Source organism: Centropristis striata, chromosome 8, assembly GCF_030273125.1.
Source record: "Centropristis striata isolate RG_2023a ecotype Rhode Island chromosome 8, C.striata_1.0, whole genome shotgun sequence".
Classification (NCBI taxonomy): Eukaryota; Metazoa; Chordata; class Actinopteri; order Perciformes; family Serranidae; genus Centropristis; species Centropristis striata.
Window position 1 is genome coordinate 12178437 of NC_081524.1, and position 23456 is coordinate 12201892.

A 23456-nucleotide genomic window follows, 5' to 3' on the forward strand; every position below is an offset into this window, starting at 1 on the left:
TGTATTAAACCACAATTCTTCTATTTAATATACAGACATCTTCATGGTTTTACATTTCAAACGATCACTCTGTCTCATGTTTGTCTTACAGTTTTGTGTTGGTTCTTAAATGAAATTAAAACTGTTGAAAAGAAGTATTCTTGTGCTCAGTTTATTTATTTGCTGATGTGTGCTATAAAAACAAGCCAAATAATCTATTCAATTTTTTTTCTCCAGTCCAAACGGAAACAATCCAGTCTTATATAAACTGTAAAACAGCCACATTTGATAGCATTCATAAACAAAAAGTTAACGGTTGTACTTGTATGCATGTTCTCAGCTTGTGGATGCGGTGGAGTCGATGTAGGATTCTAGAAGAAAGATGGTTTCATCTACCTGGTTCTCGGCTGAATCTAACCTGGAGGGGAAAAGAAAAACTGTGTGAATATTAACATGAACAGACCAGAGAGCTGATTCAACAATGTCAACTGTAGAAAACAGAATTGTAGTTTTGTTTTCTTACTTGTTGATGTGAAGCCGTAAGGCCTCCAGCTGTTGCTTTTCAGGAGCAGTGATCATCTCCTCGACCTCCGTCAGCTGCTCAGGCTCGGCCCCGCTGGCCTGCAGAGATGCCAGAATGGCTTCAATTCTCTGGGATTTCTCCAACAGACGCCTGTCAGCCAAGCAGAAAATCAGTCAACCACTGATCTGTGACCGGGTGCAAACGAGACAATTATTTTTACCTTTCCCCCGCCTTCTTACACCCCAACCCCAAACAGAGAATGATTGTATTGTAGTAAAAATAACCAAGAGAGCATTTACATTTACATTTAGTCATTTAGCAGACGCTTTTATCCAAAGCGACTTACAGGAAGAGTAAAAACAAACAATCAAGGTATAGTGCAATAACAATTAGTGCATCAATAAGTGCTAGTGACAATTGCAGATAGCAGTAAAAGTAAATACATTTAAATAAAATAGGAATGAGGTTTGGTATAAAAATAAAGACAATAATTGTATTAAATTATAATGAATAAACATAAAAAGGGAAATAAGAAGAAGGAAATGCTTAAAAAAAGTTTTTAAAAAATATTTTATTTGATATGGGTTCTCTTTCGATAATCTTTTACTGTTTTTATTGTTTTTACTCTCCTATCTGCATTTATGTATTTTTATCTACATGTCTTAACTGTTTTTATTTGTCTTCTCTCCACTTTGCTTTCGTATCTTTAGGGCCCGAGCAGGCAACGACCTGCGAGGTCCCTATTGTATTTCGAATGTTTATTTATTATTAGGGCCCGAGCAGGCAACGACCTGCGAGGTCCCTATTGTATTTCTAATGATTATTCTTTTTATTATTTTTCTCGTACCCAAATGATCGCATATTTCACTGCCTGAACATACCCCAAAACTCATGAAACTTTAAATATAAGTCACACCTGGCGAAAAATTTTATAATCTATTGTCATCCTGAATTTTCACCACTAGGTGGCGCTATAATAAAGGAAAGTGCGTTTTGGCTAATAACTCCCACATACTTCATCGCACATTCAAAAAACTTATATCCACGCGTTCACTGAGTTGTGCTGAATCTCGTGATATAGGCCACTCCCATTTTCGCCTACCGTTTTTTTTCGCAAATTCGACAAATGTCGCAAACCTACTTTTTCGAACTCCTCCTAGGCAATTTCATCGTTTTGCACCAAACTTTGCACACAGCATCTATGGACCCTCATGACAAAAAGTTATTAAAAGAATTTTGATTACCCAAAGAATACTCAAGTTATTAAATAACAACTTCCTGCAGGTGGCGCTATTTTCAGCACAAAACACGAAGTGTTGCATATCTCCACATTGGTGTGTCTGAATGACATGAAACTCAGGTTACTACTTCCCCATGAGCCCCTGAGGCTCGCTGCAAAATTTTGGCCGATGACCACTAGGTGGCGCTCTTTAAATTGAAGTATTTTATATCTCCAAATCGGTTGATCGGATTAACACCAAACTTGGTATACTTATTGTCAATGCCCTCCTGAGGATAACCTTTGAAGGTTTTATTGATCGGCCCCTAGGTGGCGCTCTGGCGGCAGTTTAATTTAATAAGTGCCACTGTGCCCAGACCATAAGACTTAAGGCAATGAAATTCATAGGGGTGGTATAGACTGTCCCCTGTAACGCACACACCCCGACAGCAGCATGCCCCAACACGCGTGTACTGCGAGGGCCCGTTCAGTACTGCGCGCAGTCCTAGTTTTTATTATTATTCTTCTTCCCAAATGATCGCATATTTCACTGCCTGAACATACCCCAAAACTCATGAAACTTTAAATATAAGTCACACCTGGTGAAAAATTTTATAATCTATTGTCATCCTGAATTTCCACCACTAGGTGGCGCTATAATAAAGGAAAGCGCGTTTTGGCTAATAACTCCCACATACTTTATCGCACATTCAAAAAACTCATATCCACGCGTTCACTGAGTTGTGCTGAATCTCGTGATATAAGCCACTCCCATTTTCGCCTACCGTTTTTTTTCGAAAATTCGCGAAATGTCGCAAACCTACTTTTTCGAACTCCTCCTAGGTAATTTCATCATTCTGCACCAAACTTTGCACACAGCATCTATGGACCCTCATAACAAAAAGTTATTAAAAGAATTTTGATTACCCAAAGAATACTCAAGTTATTAAATAACAACTTCCTGCAGGTGGCGCTATTATCAACACAAAACACAAAGTGTTGCATATCTCCACATTGGTGTGTCTGAATGACATGAAACTCAGTTTACTACTTCCCCATGAGCCCCTGAGGCTCGCTGCAAAAATTTGGACGATTACCACTAGGTGGCGCTCTTTAAATTGAAGTATTTTATACCTCCAAATTGGTTGGTCGGATTAACACCAAACTTGGTATACTCATTGTCAATACCCTCCTGAGGATAACCCTTAAAGATTTCATTGATCTGCCCCTAGGTGGCGCTCTGGCAGCAGTTTAATTTAATAAGTGCCACTGTGCCCAGACCATAAGACTTAAGGCAATGAAATTCATAGGGGTGGTATAGACTGGCCCCTGTAACGCACACACCCTGACGGCAGAGTGCCCCGACACGCGTGTACTGCGAGGGCCCGTTCAGTACTGCGCGCAGTCCTAGTTATTATTATTATTTTTATTATTAGGGCCCGAGCAGGCAACGACCTGCGAGGTCCCTATTGTAATTCGAATGATTATTCTTTTTTTTATTAGGGCCCGAGCAGGCAACGACCTGCGAGGTCCCTATTGTATTTCGAATGTTTATTTATTAGGGCCCGAGCAGGCAACGACCTGCGAGGTCCCTATTGTATTTCGAATGATTATTCTTTTTATTTTTTTAGGGCCCGAGCAGGCAACGACCTGCGAGGTCCCTATTGTATTTCGAATGATTATTTATTATTATTTTTTTTTTTATTCTTCTTCCCAAATGATCGCATTTTTCACTGCCTGAACATACTCCAAAACTCATGAAACTTTAAATATAAGTCACACCTGGCGAAAAATTTTATAATCTATTGTCATCCTGAATTTTCACCACTAGGTGGCGCTATAATAAAGGAACGCGCGTTTTGGCTAATAACTCCCACATACTTTATCGCACATTCAAAAAACTCATATCCACGCGTTCACTGAGTTGTGCTGAATCTCGTGATATAAGCCACTCCCATTTTCGCCTACCGTTTTTTTTCGAAAATTCGCGAAATGTCGCAAACCTACTTTTTCGAACTCCTCCTAGGTAATTTCATCATTCTGCACCAAACTTTGCACACAGCATCTATGGACCCTCATAACAAAAAGTTATTAAAAGAATTTTGATTACCCAAAGAATACTCAAGTTATTAAATAACAACTTCCTGCAGGTGGCGCTATTATCAACACAAAACACAAAGTGTTGCATATCTCCACATTGGTGTGTCTGAATGACATGAAACTCAGTTTACTACTTCCCCATGAGCCCCTGAGGCTCGCTGCAAAAATTTGGACGATTACCACTAGGTGGCGCTCTTTAAATTGAAGTATTTTATACCTCCAAATTGGTTGGTCGGATTAACACCAAACTTGGTATACTCATTGTCAATACCCTCCTGAGGATAACCCTTAAAGATTTCATTGATCTGCCCCTAGGTGGCGCTCTGGCAGCAGTTTAATTTAATAAGTGCCACTGTGCCCAGACCATAAGACTTAAGGCAATGAAATTCATAGGGGTGGTATAGACTGGCCCCTGTAACGCACACACCCTGACGGCAGAGTGCCCCGACACGCGTGTACTGCGAGGGCCCGTTCAGTACTGCGCGCAGTCCTAGTTGTCTTCTTATTTTTACCCTAATTTTCTCTTGCTTTTGTTTGCCTCTACTGTATGTACGTACAGGTACATGCACATAACACCCATATCTATGCATGCATGTCTCCTTGAAGACGGGTTGGGTGGCGAACAGGCAGCAAGGCACCCACACAGCCCAGTCAGGCTTAAAGCAAACAGGCTCTGAGCCAGACAACTGTTAACACGCAGATAAGATGAACTCACTTGCTCTCTTTGGACTCAAACAGCCGTCGCTCTATGAGGTTGGCTATCGTCTGCACAGAGAAAATGTTCAGAGACAAAACATTACTGAAAGTGAAACCAGCATTAAAAAAACAACAACAAAAAAATATACCAGTAGTGGTCCTCGAGCTCTGAAAGTTGCAGTTTGTTTATTGTTTTTACCTTGTAGCAGTTCTGGAGCAGCATTCTTGCAGTTGGGAGTTGGTTGACGGTGTAAAGATAGAAAGTACGAGAGGGAGCGTAGTCAGGAGTCTTTGGGATTTCCTGAAGAATAAAAAAATATCATGGCTGTTCAGAGAGAAAGATTAGATCAAAAGAACTGGGGCTGCTCCCTCCAATTTGAGGACTCAAATCCAGTGTTTTCCTAAGGTTTGTGGAAGACTAAGGTGCACAATTTGGCAAGGGATTATGGGGGTCCTCCCCAAAGACAATATTGTTTTTTTTAAATAAAAACAAATGTGCAATTTTGCATAATTTTGGACCATTATTATCACCACATTTGGGTCCAAGTAGTTGGAAATGCTCAAGCAGATGATAAATAAACAACACCCAAAAAAAATACAACCATGCTTTGATCTGGGAAAAGTCATTCAGTTCATTTTGATGCTCTACACATAGATTTGTCATTCATTCAACTGAGGCGATGTCCATAAAAGCTTGTGTGCACTTAAGCCTTATAATGGTCGGCAAAACCCTGAAATCACCTGATGGTGTTCCCATTCAAACTGTCAGTATGTCAGTGCAATCACCAAATGGTCACTTTTGTTAAATTATTCCTGCGTCATTTTGCACAGAAACTCACAGAATAAAAGATTAGGCCCAGGGTGCTTTATGAGTCTATTTTAAAAAAAATATCTCATTCACTTCACATCGGTGCCAAATAATTTTCAAAGTAGGTTTTTGGATCAGGTTTTTTTTGATTACTCCTACGTTCCAGGCAGTCACTCATGTTAATCCACAAAGAAAACTGGCTTGTAGAGAATTGCTTTGCACATTTTAATCCATCACAGTGTTCAGTATGTCTTTTTTGTCAAAGTAACTAATCATTTGTGGCAACAGTTTAGAGGTAGGACTGTTTCTGGAAGCACTTCCATGTTAAGAATTAGTGGGAATAAAGAGAAAGAGAAAAAACATTTATCAATGTACAAACTATAGAATGCTTTATCTTATTTACCTGCTGAATCAGACTAGTAAGAACCTATACATTTTTAATGTTTATCACAGATAGTTCAAAGTAACAACCCATTGAGGGCAAAATTATGCAAACTTGGAACTTTGACTTTATAAGAACAACAAAGCAAAGAAAAATGATCAAATTTGGAAAGTTTCAAGCCAGAAGAATGGCTGCAATATGTAGAATCACCATCACTTCAAGAGTTGCTGGCAAGTATTGTAATGAAGAGGTTTACTTATATTCTTCAAAAGTAAGTACAAAGAGTTTGTTTATGTCTGGAACTCATTCACGTCCTTCTTGGAAAATTAAGATATATTACTGACTAAAAGTGAGTGTCAGTGTCTCAAAAAAAATTAATATTACAAAAGACCAATTCTAAAATGCATGTTTAATATGGAAATGTTGGCCTCTCAAAAGTATGTCCATCTATCTGTTTCAATACTTGGTTGTGGCTATTTGACTTGAACTACTGGAAATTAACTTTTCTATGATATTCTAATTTTATTGAGATGCACCAGTACATACTGATGTCTTTCTTGTGGTATTATAATTAAAATCTTCATTAAAAGATACTTGAAAAACACAAACGCAAAGAGAGGAATCATGAAAGCATCTTCACATATCGAGCATGTACCTGCAGCTGCACCAGGTTCTCTGACAGCAGCGTGTAGAGCATGTCTTTCGCCTCTTTGGCTGGAATCATGGCAAAATCCTCCACCTGCTTCTGCTCCAGGTGACGTTTCCTTAGCAACAGACGGAAGATGCGCGCCGATCGGGATCCAAATCTGATGACAGATTACAAGTAATCAGTCATTATTTCCTGGTGATAGGAATATCACATGTATTCACAATTAAAAACAGGCTTACCTCTCCTGTACTACGGACTCAAGTGTGGCCCGGGCCAGATTGGCCAGCGCTCTGTGCAAATCTGACAGGTGAGTTGAGAAAAGCATCCGTGTCTTTTATGAATTAAATGGTACAAAAGATATTGACAATAGACTCATGGCCCTCTACCAGAGGTGGGACCAAGTCATTGTTTTTCAAATCACAAGTATGTCTCAAATCTTTGCCCTCAAGTCCCGAGTCAAGTCCCAAGTCAAGATGGACAAGTCTCATGTAAAGTCCCAAGTCCTACAGTTTGAGTTTCGAGTTCTTTTAACAACAGAGTAAAAATATTTAAACAGATCATGTATCAAATCCATATTCATTTATCAAAACTTTTTTTGCAAGAACATTCTTCAAACACATTTGAAAAAAAAAAACCATAACAAGAGCATACTGCACTATAACTAGTTCCACAGCAGTTTCTGTTCTGCCTTGTCGCATCTCATATTGACTGTGTGTGTACACTGCGTTCCAAATTATTACGCAAATTGTATTTAAGTGTCATAAAGATTACATTTTTTGTTTTTCAATTAAACTCATGGATGGTATTGTGTCTCAGGGCTCTTTGGATCACTGACATCAATCTCAGACACCTGTGATAATTAGTTTGCGAGATGAGCCCAATTAAGGAAAAACTACTTAAGAAGGGCGTTCCACATTATTAAGCAGATGACCATTTCCAAGCAATATGGGAAAAAAAAGGATCTCTCTGCTGCCAAAAAGCATGAAATAGTTCAATGCCTCGGACAAGGTATGAAAACTTTAGATATTTCACGAAAACGTGATCGTTATCATCGTACTGTTAAGAGATTTGTGGCTGATTCAGAGCACACACGGGTTCGTGCAGATAAAGGCACAATGAGGAAGATTTCTGCCAGACAAAAACTTCGGATTAAGAGAACAGCTGCTAAAATGCCATTACAAAGTAGCAAACAGATATTTGAAGCTGCTGGTGCCACTGGAGTCCCATGAACATCAAGGTGTAGCATCCTCTAGAGGCTTGCAGTTCTGCGTTATTCTATCAGTTATTCTATTCGGCCCCCCCTAACCAATGCTCACAAGCAGAAACGGCTGCAGTGGGCCCAGAAATACATGAAGACTAATTGTCAAACAGTCTTGTTCACTGATGAGTGCCGTGCAACCCTGGATGGTCCAGATGGATGGAGTGGTGGATGGTTGGTGGACGGCCACCATGTCCCAACAAGGCTGCGACGTCAGCAAGGAGGTGGCGAGGCATGTTTTGGGCTGGAATCATGGGGAGAGAGCTGGTCGGCCCCTTTAGGGTCCCTGAAGGTGTGAAAATTACCTCTGTAAAGAATGTGGAGTTTCTGACTGACCGCTTTCTCCCATGGTACAAAGAAGAACAGTGCTTTCCGTAACAAAATCATCTTCATGCATGACAATGCACCATCTCATGCTGCAAGGAATACCTCTGCAGCTTTGGCTGCTATGGGCATAAAAGGAGAGAAACTCATGGTGTGGCCCCCATCCTCCCCTGATCTCAACCCTATTGAGAACCTTTGGAGCATCCTCAAGCGAAATATCTATGAGGGTGGGAGGCATTTCACATCCAAACAGCAGCTCTGGTAGGCTATTCTGACATCCTGCAAAGAAATTCAAGCAGAAACTCTCCAAACACTCACAAGGTCAATGGATGCAAGAATTGTGAAGCTGCTATCAAATAAGGGGTCCTATGTTAAAATGTAACTTGACCTGTTAAGATGATTTTGATTGAAATAGCTTTTGATTTCAGTAAATATGACCTCAGAGTGCTGGAAAAAACAAAAATGAGCATTTTCAGTTCTTAAAAACCTATAAAATGTTATAAAACTCTGTCGTGCGTAATAATGTGGAACAGTGCATTTTAAGTTTTTTATTTTTGAAAAAATACTGTTATCATTGGGAGGTTTGTCCAATCACATTACAATTCATTAAACTAACGGTTGATGACTTAAATTATGCTGACTGTCATTTGCATCGACTATTTAGGAAAACCGGAGAAAAAACTCAATTGCATAATAATTTGGAACACAGTGTATGTTAATTTATACCTGAACGAAACTATCTTTGGTATCATTTTTGCCAACTGGCGCCATGTTTTGACAGTTCTTCTTCATTGGTTGTCGTGCGATTTGATTGGATGGATGCTGTCGGATCAAAATAACGTGGATCAAATTTGATTGGATGTTGTGCCGACAGCACACACACAGACACATACAGACAGACACAGCGAGAGACACACATATTTACACAAAGAGAGATTGAGCCATCCTTAGGAACTCAAGGCGCAAGTCCAAGTGAATACACAAGTCACAAGTTAATGAGTCCAAGTTCAGTTGCAAGTCTCTTTACATTTTGTCAAGTCTAGTCAAAAGTCATCAAATTCATGACTCGAGTCTGACTCGAGTTCAAGTCATGTGACTCGAGTCCACACCTCTGCCCTCTACATTAAAAAGGATACTGACAACATACATCCCTCCTCCACTTTCACCAGACTTCCCCACGAACTCCATCTATAAAATAAAATAAAGGACAACTAAAAAAAACCTGGAGATAAAAATTAGGATCAGAAACTGTGACGGGTGCCTTGCAGAGGTCATACCGGGTCATCAACCAGCAGTGTGAGGTACTGGTCTAAGATGGGTCTGGCGATGTTGTAGTTGGTCGGTAGGGACCTGAAGATCTCGTTGGCTGAGAGAGGCTTTGTGCAGGTGGCTGCGGGCGAGGTCGTCACCTCACTCATCCTCAGCATAGTCCTCACTATCTCACTGCTAGTCTGAGTTAATAAGATTAAATCATTTAGAAAGACAAGTCATTACAATCATAAACAATGAAAAATAGTATGGAAAAGTGGGCAGGATTACCGACTGTGACAAGACAGGAAATAGGGTGGAAACAGCTGGTCTGGTTCTGTCTAAAGGTAATAAAATCTCTAGACCAACACATCTAAAGCTAACTATTCATCATGGTGTATATCTTGTTTGTTAAACTCATTCAATACAGTTGCAACGAAAACAGTGGACAAGGTATAACATGGAAATTAGTGCACTTTTGATTTTTTTTTAATCATTTTTGGACGGGCTATAGAGTGTACTCAGACTGTATAGTGGTCTCTGTCATGTCACCCAAAGGTTTCTGAAAAGCCATCGTAAAGCTCAGTGCTGATCCCGGCTGTCGCCATATTGGCAGTGTCTGACTCCGAGAGGTGGTGCGTGGGTGAGCCGAGGTGGCCGAATGGAGCTGAAACATGCCACCTGTGACAGCATCCACCTGGCCCTGAAAGCGGCTGTGCCCTTAATTATGCGCAAGTTTAGGCCTGAATATAATATAAATTAGCAAGTCATACAAAATTTCCCTTGCCTTATAATTGTCATTATATGTCATGGGAAAATGACCTATAGAGACCAAAACAGATATTTGTACCAGACTGTATACATATTAATTTCTGCTGTAAATTTGGGCACTTTAGCATAGGGCGCTATGGGGATTAATTTGCTTGTGTTGGCTTCATTTTTCAGCCCCGGAGGTTGCTGCTTGGCACAGGCCCATGCTAGCTGTTTCCCACAGTTTTGAAGTCTTTATGCTATGTAAAGCCAACTGCCCGCTGGCTGTAGCTTTATACAACAGACCAAAATGAGCAAGGTATCAGTCTTCTCATTTAAAACACAAAAAATATATTTCACAAAATTACTGATTCTAAAATAATATAAACCTGACCTGGTCCAGCTTGTTGGCTACAGCAGTGATGATGGCTTGGTCTCTGAAGTGGAGATGGAACCTCTGAAAATTCACCTGCCAGAAAATCCCCTCATCACCATGTGACTGAGTCTAAGAGAGGCAGACACACAGAGAAGTGTAGAAAAGATAAGCAAGAAGTTATATCTAAGGGACAGGGAGATTGTGGTTTTAAAAGTGCAGCAAAAGTGTTAACGATGTGTCTAACATGTTCCAAACACCCACCTCTGGATCTAATTTAGCCTTTTTCGCATTCCTTTGGTCCTCACCATCTTCACTGGAGAGCCTGCGTTTGCCTCGCCCCACCAGCGTCACGTGAGGCACATTGTAACAGTCGGGGAAGCTCTCTGCCGAGCGCGGAGCGGTGCTAACTGGGGCAGCAGGAGTGCCAGGGGTGGCGGGGGTAGCTGGAGTGGCCCTTTCTGTTGTTCCTGCTCCCGCCACAGGAGGGCAGCGCTGAAGAAAATGGGTCTCCACCAATTTGGAGAAGGCAGAAGTTACTTCACCGTAATCCATGCTGCGCCCCTCTAGAACAGGAAAGACAAAACAAAAAATTTGACATTCCTTGTAGATTCTGCACAAATCACATGTAAAACCCACAGAGGTGTATAAACATGTCTATGCATGTGTGCCTGACAAATTCATGCTTTTCTTTTCTGTAGTCGTTGATTGAGACTGACGTTCAGATACTGACCCTCCATGTTCTGTGTGAGACGGTCGGCGACTGTCTTGACCGTGCCACTCATGGTCATGTGACCTCTCTGTAGTAACTCCTCTATGATTAGCTCTCCGGTGTCCCCGTACAGAGTTTTGGCGGTGTAGATGTAGCGTGGGTACCGCAGAATTCTTAAAATCTGTTCACAGCCAGTCTGATACTCTGCGGGGCTCCCAGGTCCTTTACGGCCTGAGCTGAACACACAGGCCCCATGCTGCACCAGGACACACAGGGACTTCTTTACCTATAATTACACAGAAAAAGACTACCTTTATACACACACAAAAACAAGATTCAATCAGAAAAAAAGTATTTGTATATTTTTAATAAGCAGTACTGTGCTACTCATAGAGCAAGACTGATACATTGGACAGCCGATTATATTGGCCTATTATAGATATATCGGTATCAATCGCTTTTGGCGTACATGTTGTCCGATATGCATCAATATTAAATTTTTTTACAGAACATATAATGCAGAAAACGATGAGGTGATTAAGAAATAGTGTCAGGATCATGCAGAGCGCTGGACAAATAAAATGTTCTTTTCCCCACAATTTACAGAAATGCTACAGCGAACAGACAGTAAGAGTAGGACTACTTCTTCAAAGATGGTGATGTACTTGGGACAGTCATACATTGCATGTATAATGTACAAAAGTGTATATTAATGTAAAACATTCTTTAAGAAAGTTATTTGTTCAAGAAAGCAGCCTTCTGAGTACCTAAGTGGAGTCCTATCGTTGCACAATCCAAAAAGAAAAAGTCTACTTTCATTCCAGTTCAAAAATTCTTTATATCGGCTGCCATATTGGTAACTGGTGATTTTTCCCAGTACTAGTACCATATTGGTTGGGCTCTATTGCTCCAGTGAGCCCAGTAAAGAGCTTTTCTGTTTATCAGATTTCCTATACTAAAATAATCACATTTTTTAAATTTTTATTCTTCAAAGTATTGCTTCATTTATGACCTTCACTCAATGTTATCAGGGCTCTGGAGTACAAATTTCCCTGTTATGTAAAGAGGCAGCAGGTTTTGCATTTAAACCTATCATGCAATAAAATTACTCCTGCATGTGTGGAATAACCAGCATGTGTAAACACACTGCAAATAACACCCAAGAACGGCTTTACTGTCCATGAATGCAACCACAAAAAATGGACTGCTGAGCTCCATTTTAAAATGAGTTCAGCAGTGTATAAAACACTAAAAACATCATGCATAATATTTCCATGGTGTGAAATGGAGACAGTAACAGCCATAGTGTAGGAGTGGTACCAGGTCCAGTGAGATGCCAGTCTCGTGAATTATGACTCTCAAATTCTGCGCTCCACTTCTGAGCAGGTGTGTTCCCACTCTCTCCACCACATCTCCAAAGTGCTCCCGCAGCAGGAGACCACACAGACGCACTTCTTGGGCAGTCATCTACACAGAAGAACACACAGAAGAAGAAAGGTCTCACTACAAACTCTTTCACTACCTTTTCTAAGCACTTGTATCAGCACTACAATCAATACAACACTGTTTATGTGATTATCATACATTATACATGGTATTCTTACTGTAGCTTGACTGGTTGAACTTTTGAGAACACCTGATTCTAATGCTTATTCTTATGCACTTGCCAACCAAGCAGTCCATGAACATGAAGACGTACAAAGTCTTATCATGGACAGCAAAGATTAGCAAAAAGCAAAATTGTCATGATAGAACTAGACTGTTTTACAGATAAATAGGTGTCTTTTATGCAAGGTGTGAAATGTGGGAGGAGGGCCACTGCTGCTTTGTGTTCCCTATAGAAAACATATACAAACAGAAATTATACATTTGCATCTTATTACTGGATATGGCCAACAGATACCCAAAGAACAGTCACATTGTGCTTCTGGTGAATGATCTATTGCATTGAAAGTTTGATTTTGATATCTGCTACCACCAAATAAGGGAATATGTTCTGGAACAATAGACTTTCTTCACTGCAGCAACTTCAGGTGTTACTAATAATAATATTAACAATTAATAATGGCTCTGATCATTCATGTGTCCCTCTAAGTCGTGACAGTGAGCCAACATGAACAATACTAGGATCCTATAGTGAAAAATATCAATGACAGTTTTTCACAATATCTAATGGGACATCTCTAAATGTCTTGTTGTCCAACCAACAGTCCAAACCAAAGATATTCCAATTACAAGGATAAATCTTCAATGATAAATACTCATATTTGAGAAACTTGAACCAGTTCATATTTTGGCACATTTCCCAAGAATAACAAGGAATCTATTATCAAAACAGTTTCAGACTCATTTTCTGTCAGTCGACTATTTGATTAATAAACTCATAACTTACGTACTCGTTTCTAAACAATAACAACATGTTACTGTAACCAGTCCAGATCTCATTAGGAAAAAAACATTAACATTTTTGATTACATCTTTAAAATATGGCAGTTTCAAAATTATGAAACCCTTTATCCTAATAACCAATGTTATTAACTCATGAAAAACATGTCTCAACATTTTGAGGTACTTGTACTTTACTTGAGTATTTCCATTTTATGTAACTTTATATTTCTACTCCACTCCATTTTGAGGCAAATATTATACTTTTTACTCCACTACATTTAGCTGCCAGCTTTAGATACTTTCCAGGTCAAAATTTAACATTAAAAACATGATCAAATTAAAGTGATCAGACATTCTTTTTTTGTTTTTATTTTTTAAAAAACCCACTGGTGCCATCATGATAAGACAAGATAAAATAAGATAAGATAAGATATTCCTTTATTGATCCCCCATGGGGGAAGGTCAGGTCTTACAGCAGCACAAGTAGAAAGTAAAGGCAGATTAAGGTAATAAAAATGAAATAGAATAAAAATAGAATAATAAAAATTAAATAGAATAGGATTCAAAAAATATGTAAAATAGTATAAAATAAACATACAAACAAACAAACAAACAAACAACCAAGACCAAACTAAAAAACTAGGAGTGCAAAATATTAAAATAATTAAAAGAATACTATTACTATTATGAATTAATTTTCTGGTAAAAGTACTATTATCAGTGCATAAGTAACAGCACTGTTTGTGTAAGTGTGTGTGGAAATCGAAATGGGAATTAAACTGATTTAATGAAAACAAAATCGTCACACTGCTAAGTCATTTTTTGTCTTTTTTTGTTTTTTGTTTTTTGCCTAAATCATCTCCTCATGACGCCAGCCACCTACGGTAAAATCGCCTACATCCTCAGTTGATCAGATCATGTGATTTTACCCCTTTAAGATCATCACTTCTTTGACAATTTGACACATTCATAGGCATCAGATAAGAACCCAGCAAAGGAGAGCTAGAGGGAGATTGTTTAGTTATCAGTGTTTTATTGTTGACACTAATATTGGTAACACTTTACTCTAAGGTGTCTACAAAAGAGTGACATGAGCGTGTCATAAACATGACATGGGATGTGTCATGAACATTAATGACACTTTGAAGTAACATTAATGCTCATGATACTTGTCATGTCATGTTTCTGACAGGCTTGTGTGACTCTATTGTAGACACCTTCAAAATAAAGTGTTACCTGCTTGCTTAAGTCTCAAAGGCATGTTCAAAATCTGCCTAAGTCATTTATTTCTCTTAAGTTACATAATTTACACACAGTGTTATTACTGTGCTAATAGCCATCCTTTGTTACATCATTTTTGAGTGAAATTATCAATAAATGTCATATGTTAAACTTTTGGTGAAGTTTTTTGTGTTTACTGCAAAACTTGAAAAAAAAAATGAGTTAGGCGATTATTTTAACAGGGTGACGAAATGAAACAACAATAAACAAACAGTCGCAAAGCTAAAGTGAACTTTTTGCTGCGCAGGCAGGTGGAACACTGAAACTAGCTCGCTAACGGCTACCACTTAAACATTATGTCATCATTATAGTGTACGTATAGTGTTCACAAACCTTTCTGACAGACAAGTTTCAGGACAGAGGCAGTCGTTGTTTTTAAGCATCCCACAGATACATCCATGGACTAAAAACACATGCGGCTTCTCGTTGACAACACATGAACACTTCCGTTCTCCGGCTCTGCTCGCTGCGATTGGCCGGAGTGGGGCCGCGGTGCATGCCGGGCCGGAGGCGGACAGCTGTCTTCACTTTGTGGAGGACCGACGTCAGTGTTTGTGCTGCTCTGGGGAAGATGGCGGAGGCTGCGGCTGTTCCACCGCATCGGTTTTTCTGTCACTGTTGTAAGGGAGAAGTGAACCCCAAACTCCCGGTAAGCTGGACGGTTCTCTTTCTTTATGTTTCATACTGTCCTGTGTAAAATGTGCGGTTGACAACTCAACCTTTCCCCGAAATGCCGTTTGTAAGCGTTGGTTGCTACAGCTAAACACTAGCTAGCCAGTTAGCAGTTAGCGGCGTTTGTTGTTGTTAACTCTCTGTAATAAACTCGTGACACTCGCAAATGTCTTCGTTAAAATAGTAGGTATTAAAAGCAAATATCGACGGGTTTTATTAGGCTTTTGAGTTTGTGACAGTTTTGTTAAAGCGGTGTGCTTAACGCCTTGCTTTGACAGCTTGGGGATATTAACAACACAAACAGCTGAGACAGAGCAGAAGGTCTATGTTATTACCTTGTTATTTGCTTTCACAGGCGGTATTCACATTAGTTGTTCCATCATGGGAATTTTTTTAGTTTTCAGGGTTGTTTCTACTAAAACACTGTCTTGGCAGGAAGAGTTGGGGAATTTTCAAGAACATGTTTATCCCGGTTTTAGTTTCAGTTTTAAAGTTAAAAGTGGGAGTTATATAATGTCTAGTCGCCAACATGACCCACATCTTGCCAGACCTTTACTGACCTCAGGATATATACGATAGATGGTAGAGTCTCCTATTTACACTTACTCGCCAGTTTATTAGGTACACCTAGCTCGAACTAATCAGTTCTTAATACAGCAGCCCAGTACTGAATCCAAGGTTTATGAATGTCAAAGTAGTTTTGTTGAAAGTTTTTAAGAGAGGGGTTAATTTCAATGTATTGTTCATTTTGAAAGCTCTCGTCTGTAGTTGACTTATAGTGCATGTTAGGGCTGTCACACTATCAGATTTTCACTAGACGATGTTATCCTGGACAAAAGAATTCCCGATAACAATATTGTCGCAATATCCATAAAAAAACTTGGAGGAAAAATTGTAATGGATTATACATTGGTGGATTTTAGAGCTGAAAATATTAAATTAGTTTTGATGTCCTAAATTAATTGCTAACCATGTTACTATTCGATTAATTGAAAAAAAGAATATTTTCTGGTTTCTTTACTCCTATGACAGTAAACTGAATATCTTTGAGTGGTGGAAAAAAACAAGACATTTTAAGGAAGTAATATTGGGCTTTATAGACCAAACAACTTATTGAATAATCAAGAAAATACCAGCATGTTTTATATTTAGTCAAGCTTGATAGATATAGATCATGTGGACAAAATGTACAGAGTAAACTAACAACTGAATGTATATTGCATTATCTAGACCTATGTGTCATTTCATCAGTAAGTCAGTCCACCAGATTATCCTGTTGTCAGCTAAATCCTTATTTTTATGGTATGGTCAAGTTGAGGGTAATTCCAGCCTGCCCTGTCACCGACTCTAAACTGGCCTGCTTGTCTCAGGCTCACTCAATCCTGTGGCATGTCTTCACTGAGCCAACTGACTGCAACACCCACACACTACTACAGTATATCCCGAGGACCCTCTAAGTCATGTTTGCAACAGATATGATGAGCTGTCTATGAGCACATGACATAACTGTTTTTGCTTACTGCAGGCTTTCACAATTAATTCTGACCAAGAAAATAGTTTTAGATCCCCAAATATTTGTAAATCAAGCTGGTATAGAGGAAGTTAATTGTCATGAAAGCATGGTATTCATTTGTCCTCTTTTTTAAAAAAGCATCCAGTAATCTCTTAATAGAATATATATTATTATATACTCTTGACCTACTTTTTTCACCAGTTTAATCTTTTGAAGTCCCGTCTGTATATTAAATGAACCTATTTAAACTCTGTCCCCGGGGTTTAGAAACCCTGTCTTAAACTTAGGGGACAACATGGCATAGCTGTAAACACTGGCAGTAGTGTTTTCCTCATTCTGTCGCGGGGTTTCTATAACATGCTGCACACTTTACAGATAGGTGTGGTTGGCAGACCAGCTCTACCTCCTGAGCTACATTCATAAAACAGCTGCCCGTCATACAAATCTGACTGATATTATCCGGGCAAAAAAACAACCGTCTTGTTTTGTTTACCAAACCAATTAGCATAATGTCGCATGTCTCCCTTTAAAAGCTGAGTGTAAGTATTATTAGTAATATAGAGGAATACTTTCCAGATGTAAATACATCACAATATGGCAGTAAAAATACTGTATATGGATTATAAGTACCTAAAAAGAAAGTAAAACTATGTTAATTTGTTTTGTATCAGACTAAACTTTTCATGTGTCAAAACAAAAACTCCATTTTGCATTTTGTTGCTCTTTTTAGCTCATTAATTTGAAAAACAAAATTATGGATAAGCAAGATAAATTCTCTGTCAATCCCTTCCTCTGGAAAGTATATAATCAAATGCAATATGACAGGTAATAAAAAAAGTGGCAGTATTTATTGATTCCTGTGGGTATAAAGAAAATAGGTAAAGTTTGTTTTTTGCAGTTGCATTTATATTAACTAAATACTACTAATGTATTTGTGATGATAAAGGCTTCGGAAGTCTGGAAATTTTTGGTTTCAGTACCTTGAAAGTACATCAAAATGGTTTGAATTTTAGCTACTTTGATAATAAATTATTAATTTTTAAGCAGAAATGTTTCTTTGGGTTGTGGGCTGTCGAACAACACAAGATATTTAAATATGTCCCCTTGCTTTCTAGGAAATTATTATGAGAATGTTTTTTGAACCAGCGTGACTCAGTCTTTGTCGTGATTATTTCCAGGAGTATATCTGTCCAAGATGTGACTCAGGGTTTATCGAGGAAGTAACAGAAGACTCCAGGTAAGATACATCTCTCTTCAACATTTTTAGTGTATGTCTGGAACAAAAGCAGGTGCATTCTTATTAACAAGAACTCACACGTTGCACTGTAGCACCCGGTTGGCTTACTGTGCAGTTTTTGTTCCAGGCTAGCACTAAACCTGAACATGTGTATAGGGTTCAATGGACATTGCTTATAATGTGTCTTTTGTCCCCTCATGCGCTGTTTCCCTCAGTCTCCTAGAGGGTGGCGCTAACGGGATAGATGACGCAGCCACACAATTTGCAGAGGTACAAGCTGACCTTAGGGTTTAGGGGAGAATAGAAAGAGGGGGGGAATATGATTAACTGCAATCATTTTATGTGTTTGAATAAACATTGTCTTCTTCTTTCCCTGTCCTCTTCTCTGCTCATCTTTTTGTTGGCACGTGTCCTTTGTTTTTGTATTTCATGTTGGCTTCTTCTCTTTTCCCTTTGTGCTGCCTGCTTTCCTATCAATAATCCCACTATCTTTTTAAAAATCTCTTCCTGCAAACCCCTACCTGTCCCCTCCTCTGTCCACCCCCACTGTCCCTGTAGCTATGGCACCTGTTGTTACTGGAGCGGCCATTTACGACAGACGCTGACACACCTGACTCAGAACCTCGGCTCCCTGGAGGGCGCTTAGGAGGTCTCAGTGACCTGGGGGGGTTGGGAGGGGGACCAATCGGGGGGTCAGTCCCAGCAGGCCTAGGGGGACCTATGGGGGGTCTACTAGGCCCTGGGGAACACTGGGGACCGGGTCGTCCCCCTCGCCTGCACAACCAGAGGAGATACCGGTCCAGAGGCAGCAGTAGACCAGACCGCTCGCCTGCTGTGGAGGGGTGAGTAACTGACAAGTTTAGCTTCAGTCTCCTTTATCATCATCTTGGCTCTCTTCTCTGCATTACATACTCCCACTCATAATAATGACAGTGCTATTTATGCCCTTACAATCCTTACAGTTGTTATTTTTGGTGATGACATTAACTGTCATATATTTCATCTATGTGTCTCAGGATTGTGCAACAGTTTCTCGCCGGCCTCTTTGCCAACTCTGGAGTCCCTGGCTCACCTCCCCTCTCATGGTAAGATGACATGACACTAGCGTCACAGTGTGATGGTGTATTCACATCAAACATAAAATACATTTTTTACATGAATGCATATAAAGTCAATGTAAAGACTATTCGCGAAAGAAAACGTATTGTGTGAGGCTGTGATGCAAAAGCCAATTAGCTCTGAGATTCTCCTGCATAGCATAAATGTAATCCATCCAAATTCCATTCAGAAAACAAGCTTTTTAAAAGTTTGCTTTGCATTAGTAAAAACAGAATAAATACTTGTGTCACACTGTAAGTACTATTTCCTATCAACTTGTGGGGTCTATGTCTCTTTCAGGACGGGGATGCTGCATTCTAACCCAGGGGATTACGCCTGGGGACAGGGGGGGTTAGACGCTGTGATAACGCAGGTAAACCAAACTTAGTAAAACTGAACTACAACTTTAAGTCCCTGCCCCCTTCGAATTTCTCTGCAGTTTACAAATGTGTTTGTGTGTATAGTTACTAGGTCAGTTGGAGAACACAGGACCTCCCCCAGCAGAGAAAGAGAAGATCTCTTCTCTCCCAACTGTTAATATCTCTCAGGAACAAGCAGGTCAGTAATTCCCTGATTTCCTGTTTTCACGTGTCCCTGAACTACAAATTTGAACATTGCTGGACATGAGTGGAGCTGTTAGTCTGATCCTCTGATTGCAATTACTGTATTTAGACACTTATCATACAGTACCTTAGCTGTACCAGGTGTTTGTGAATCTACTATTAAGTTTGTATGCAAAGGCATCTCAACGGGCTTAGTAGTGCTGCCTAATATATGCATAAACTGGGAAGTGTCCTCATTTAATCCTCCCTGTAAATAATCGCCTCGGTAAAAAAATGCTAATAACACACCTGTCATTATGTAAATACATGCTTATTTGTTTAAAAGACTGCAGCACTTAGATCCAGCATGAAAAGGCACTCGTGTTTATATGCTGTTGCTGCCTGCCAAAAGGGGCTGCTGAAACTGTGTCTGTGTTTGGGACAAAGTGACCATTAACCTTGAGAGTATCAACATTGTGTTCCATAAATTATTTTGAGATGACGTCTTTTTGCTTGCTGGTCTCTCACCTCCCTTTTTGTTCTTACAAGTCTTCTTGTGGATCTGTTCTTTCTGACTTCCTCTTCTGTGTGTGCTGTCCTATTTTGCCACTCATCTGTAACTGTGTGGTTAGTTATGCAGCCCAGCTTTTGCAGGGCAGTTGATGCCTGACTATTGTTTTTTAAAAATGATGACCCATGGGCTGTTTTTCCCCCAGCCTTTATCTTTTTTGTATAATACATATACATATACTAATCTTATCTTTTTGTATTATATATCTAATTGTTTTGAGTAGTTAGTAAAAGCCATTCTTGTAACTGTTTGATGGCTAAGGACTTTATGATGCAAACACAGTTTTGCTATTAAGGACCGACTGCACATCCCCTTGACAAGTATAACAAGCCATTTCTGGCTGATAATAAACACTAGAAATCACAAAGGTATTGATAAAGCATTTCTGTCGTCTGTCCTGTAGACTGCTGTATGGAATGTCCGGTGTGCAAAGAGGACTTCGCAGTGGGAGAGCCAGTCAGACAGCTACCCTGTAACCACTTCTTTCATTCAGACTGTATAGTACCATGGCTGGAAATGGTGAGTCATACCAAAGAAGGTTTGTAGAATAAACTCATAGATCCTTAATGGCATGTTATATTGTATATGAGCCACAGCACTCATACAGGTATAAGTCCTCAAGGAAATTTGAATACATGCTTTGACTACCTGGTAGAAACATTTAACTGGGGTTGTAATCAAGGAGCATTGTTACAAAGTGCAACTCTGTGGCCTGTTGATGCTGTGGCACAGAGGAATAAGCTCTGCCAGACTTCGGCAACAGGAAATACTTGTTAGTAAGGTTGCATTCACACCATATCAGGCGTTGCAGCACTTAGCGCAAGGTTGTGTGGCGGTGTTGGAGTGTTGCGTACATCGGCCATTTGTGCGACACCTTGCTGCTCGTATGTTGGGTGCTACAATTGATTGTCTGTCCATATGTACAAATTATAAAAACACATTTGCTGTCGATAACTAACCAGGTGTGGGCTTCTGTGTTATCGCCAGTTGTGTGATTAGCCACTGCATTGTGAGGTCGGGTTGTGCTTCTCCAAAAGTTGATGCTGTTTCAACTTTTTGCAGAAGCACTGCTGCATTCTTTTCGGCATGCCCTGCAGTAACCCACCTGTGCAGCCTAAATGCACTACCCTCATACAAATAAATTTGAGGACTGTTTTTTTGCCACAGTGTCTGATTTGTGGTGAATACAGCCTTAGTTAGTTAGATTTTGATTTGTCAAATCAGGAAATATATTGGTTGTGACTAGCCTTATCCTTAAAATTGCCTGAAAGGAATGTCAAATTAAAACCAGCAAAACAGTCATGGAAAAAATTATTAGACCATTTTTTCTCTTCAATTTCTTGTTTATTTTAATGCCTGGTACAACTACAGGTACATTTGTATGGACAAATACAACGATAGCAACAAAAATACCTCAAAAGAGTTTAATTTAAGAGCTGATATTTTCTAACATTTAATAGAGCAAAGCATTAGTCAATTAATCAAGAAATAACCTTAAGCTGATATCTAGCCATTTTTCATGGTTTTCTTGATAATAACCAAAATCATTATTGAGAAAACCATGGAAAATGTCTAGATATCAGCTCTTAAATTAAACTCTTTTGAGGTATTTTTGTTGCTATCGTTATATTTGTCGATACAAATGTACCTTTAGTTGTACCAGGCATTAAAATGAACAAGAAATTTAAGAAAACAAGGGTGGTCTAATCATTTTTTCCATGACTGTACAATGTTAAATGTTAAATGCAGGATGAGGATGTTAGCCTGTGCTGAAGCTGCCCTACCAGTCATTTAACATTAGCGGAGGTACAGAGGTATATTTGACTAACCAGACTTCTGAAATGAGACTAAAGTAACTTCTGAGAAAACTGACCAAAGCTAATATCTATATCTATATTCTGTTCCGTGGCCACACAGCATGACACATGTCCAGTGTGTAGGAAGAGTTTGAACGGAGAAGACAGCAGCAGCCAGCCCCCATCAGAGTCCCCCACCCTCTCCATGGACCCCCGCACACAGGAGAGATGGTCCTTCTGAGACACCCACCAGTCTCATCCCTCGGTTCCCCTCGCCTACATCCAACAACACACCGAGAAGACAAAGTGCTTCTCACTTTCCTCTTTTCATCTCTGTTGCAGTCATAATCATCTCAGTCTGACATTTTTTTTGTATTTTTATTTTCTATTTTAATGCCTTTCTCCTCAACCATGTATACAACTACCCGTACAGACGTCTTAACAGTCGGTTGAGGTCTGCTATATCTCTTTTTTTTGCCTCATAACAAACCAGCCTAGATTGTTGATGATCAAGCCCATGTCTTCTCTACTTCCACCCCTCAAACAAACTCCTTTTACATCTTTCTTGAAATGCACTGCTGCAATACACTATTGTGGGGAAATGCCAGACTTTATATCATATACCATGCCCTCTTTACTCATCGAAAAATTACCTGCTACTGAGCCCTGTTCGGCATATGGGAAAACTGTAGGGGTTACTTTCATTCTTGGCATTTACAGGGGCTGGACCTAACAACATGAACACCTATAGCCCTGCAATAAACGTTATGTTCATGAAGGGTATAACGATACGTTTTTGTTTTTTTGTCAGGAAGATCTTGGTTGGTTATTTATTCTGGTGGTGTTTTATTTGATTGTATTGTTAAGGTGTTCATATTATTGTGTCCACCCTCTGTAGTTTACTTCAATAACAGATCACAACTGAGTATTTAATAGGAATCATGTTGAGTTGCTGCTGTTTAATGGCCACAATTCGAGGCTTTTACAGCGACTGAACTTCCTTACACCTTTTGGGGAAAATAAATATACCAGTAAGGGAATGAATTGGCCCATTATCTGATAATTTAGATTTAAAAATACTCCTCCTGGTGTATATATTATAAACAGATGGCATCCCTCTGTCGTTTTATTCCTCTGTTTATGACCGTCTTTTGTTTCACATTTTTTTTATCACTTTTGTTTTTGATGTAAATAATTTTAGTCCAACAACTTATGGTTTGCAAAGGAAAAAAAATGAGAATGGAGACACAAATGTGAAATACCCGGTTATCGAACTGTATATTATATATATGAAAAAAATGTCTATGATGTATTAATAAATTGACAAAAAAATGGTC

General features: G+C 39.4%; 2 protein-coding genes across 2 annotated transcripts; one reads left to right on the top strand and one right to left on the bottom strand.

Annotated features, from left to right (window-relative positions):
- On the bottom strand, nt 1–15139 carry polr3c (polymerase (RNA) III (DNA directed) polypeptide C). Its single transcript, XM_059340056.1, has 13 exons — nt 15024–15139; nt 12342–12488; nt 11043–11307; nt 10574–10875; nt 10331–10441; nt 9216–9389; nt 9075–9126; nt 6596–6656; nt 6363–6513; nt 4717–4818; nt 4537–4586; nt 503–652; nt 1–397 (listed from the first exon to the last, which is right to left on the bottom strand). The coding sequence occupies exons 2-13, from the start codon at nt 12486–12488 to the stop codon at nt 316–318; spliced, it is 1647 nt and encodes a 548-aa protein (XP_059196039.1). The 5' UTR covers nt 15024–15139; the 3' UTR covers nt 1–315.
- On the top strand, nt 15064–23455 carry rnf115a (ring finger protein 115a). The gene is made up of 9 exons (XM_059340104.1): nt 15064–15339; nt 18054–18112; nt 18328–18382; nt 18671–18954; nt 19129–19197; nt 19511–19583; nt 19675–19768; nt 20727–20842; nt 22241–23455. Exons 1-9 carry the CDS (start codon nt 15127–15129, stop codon nt 22358–22360), a joined length of 1083 nt encoding a protein of 360 aa, XP_059196087.1. The 5' UTR covers nt 15064–15126; the 3' UTR covers nt 22361–23455.
- Nucleotide 23456: the final 1 nt, after the last annotated feature.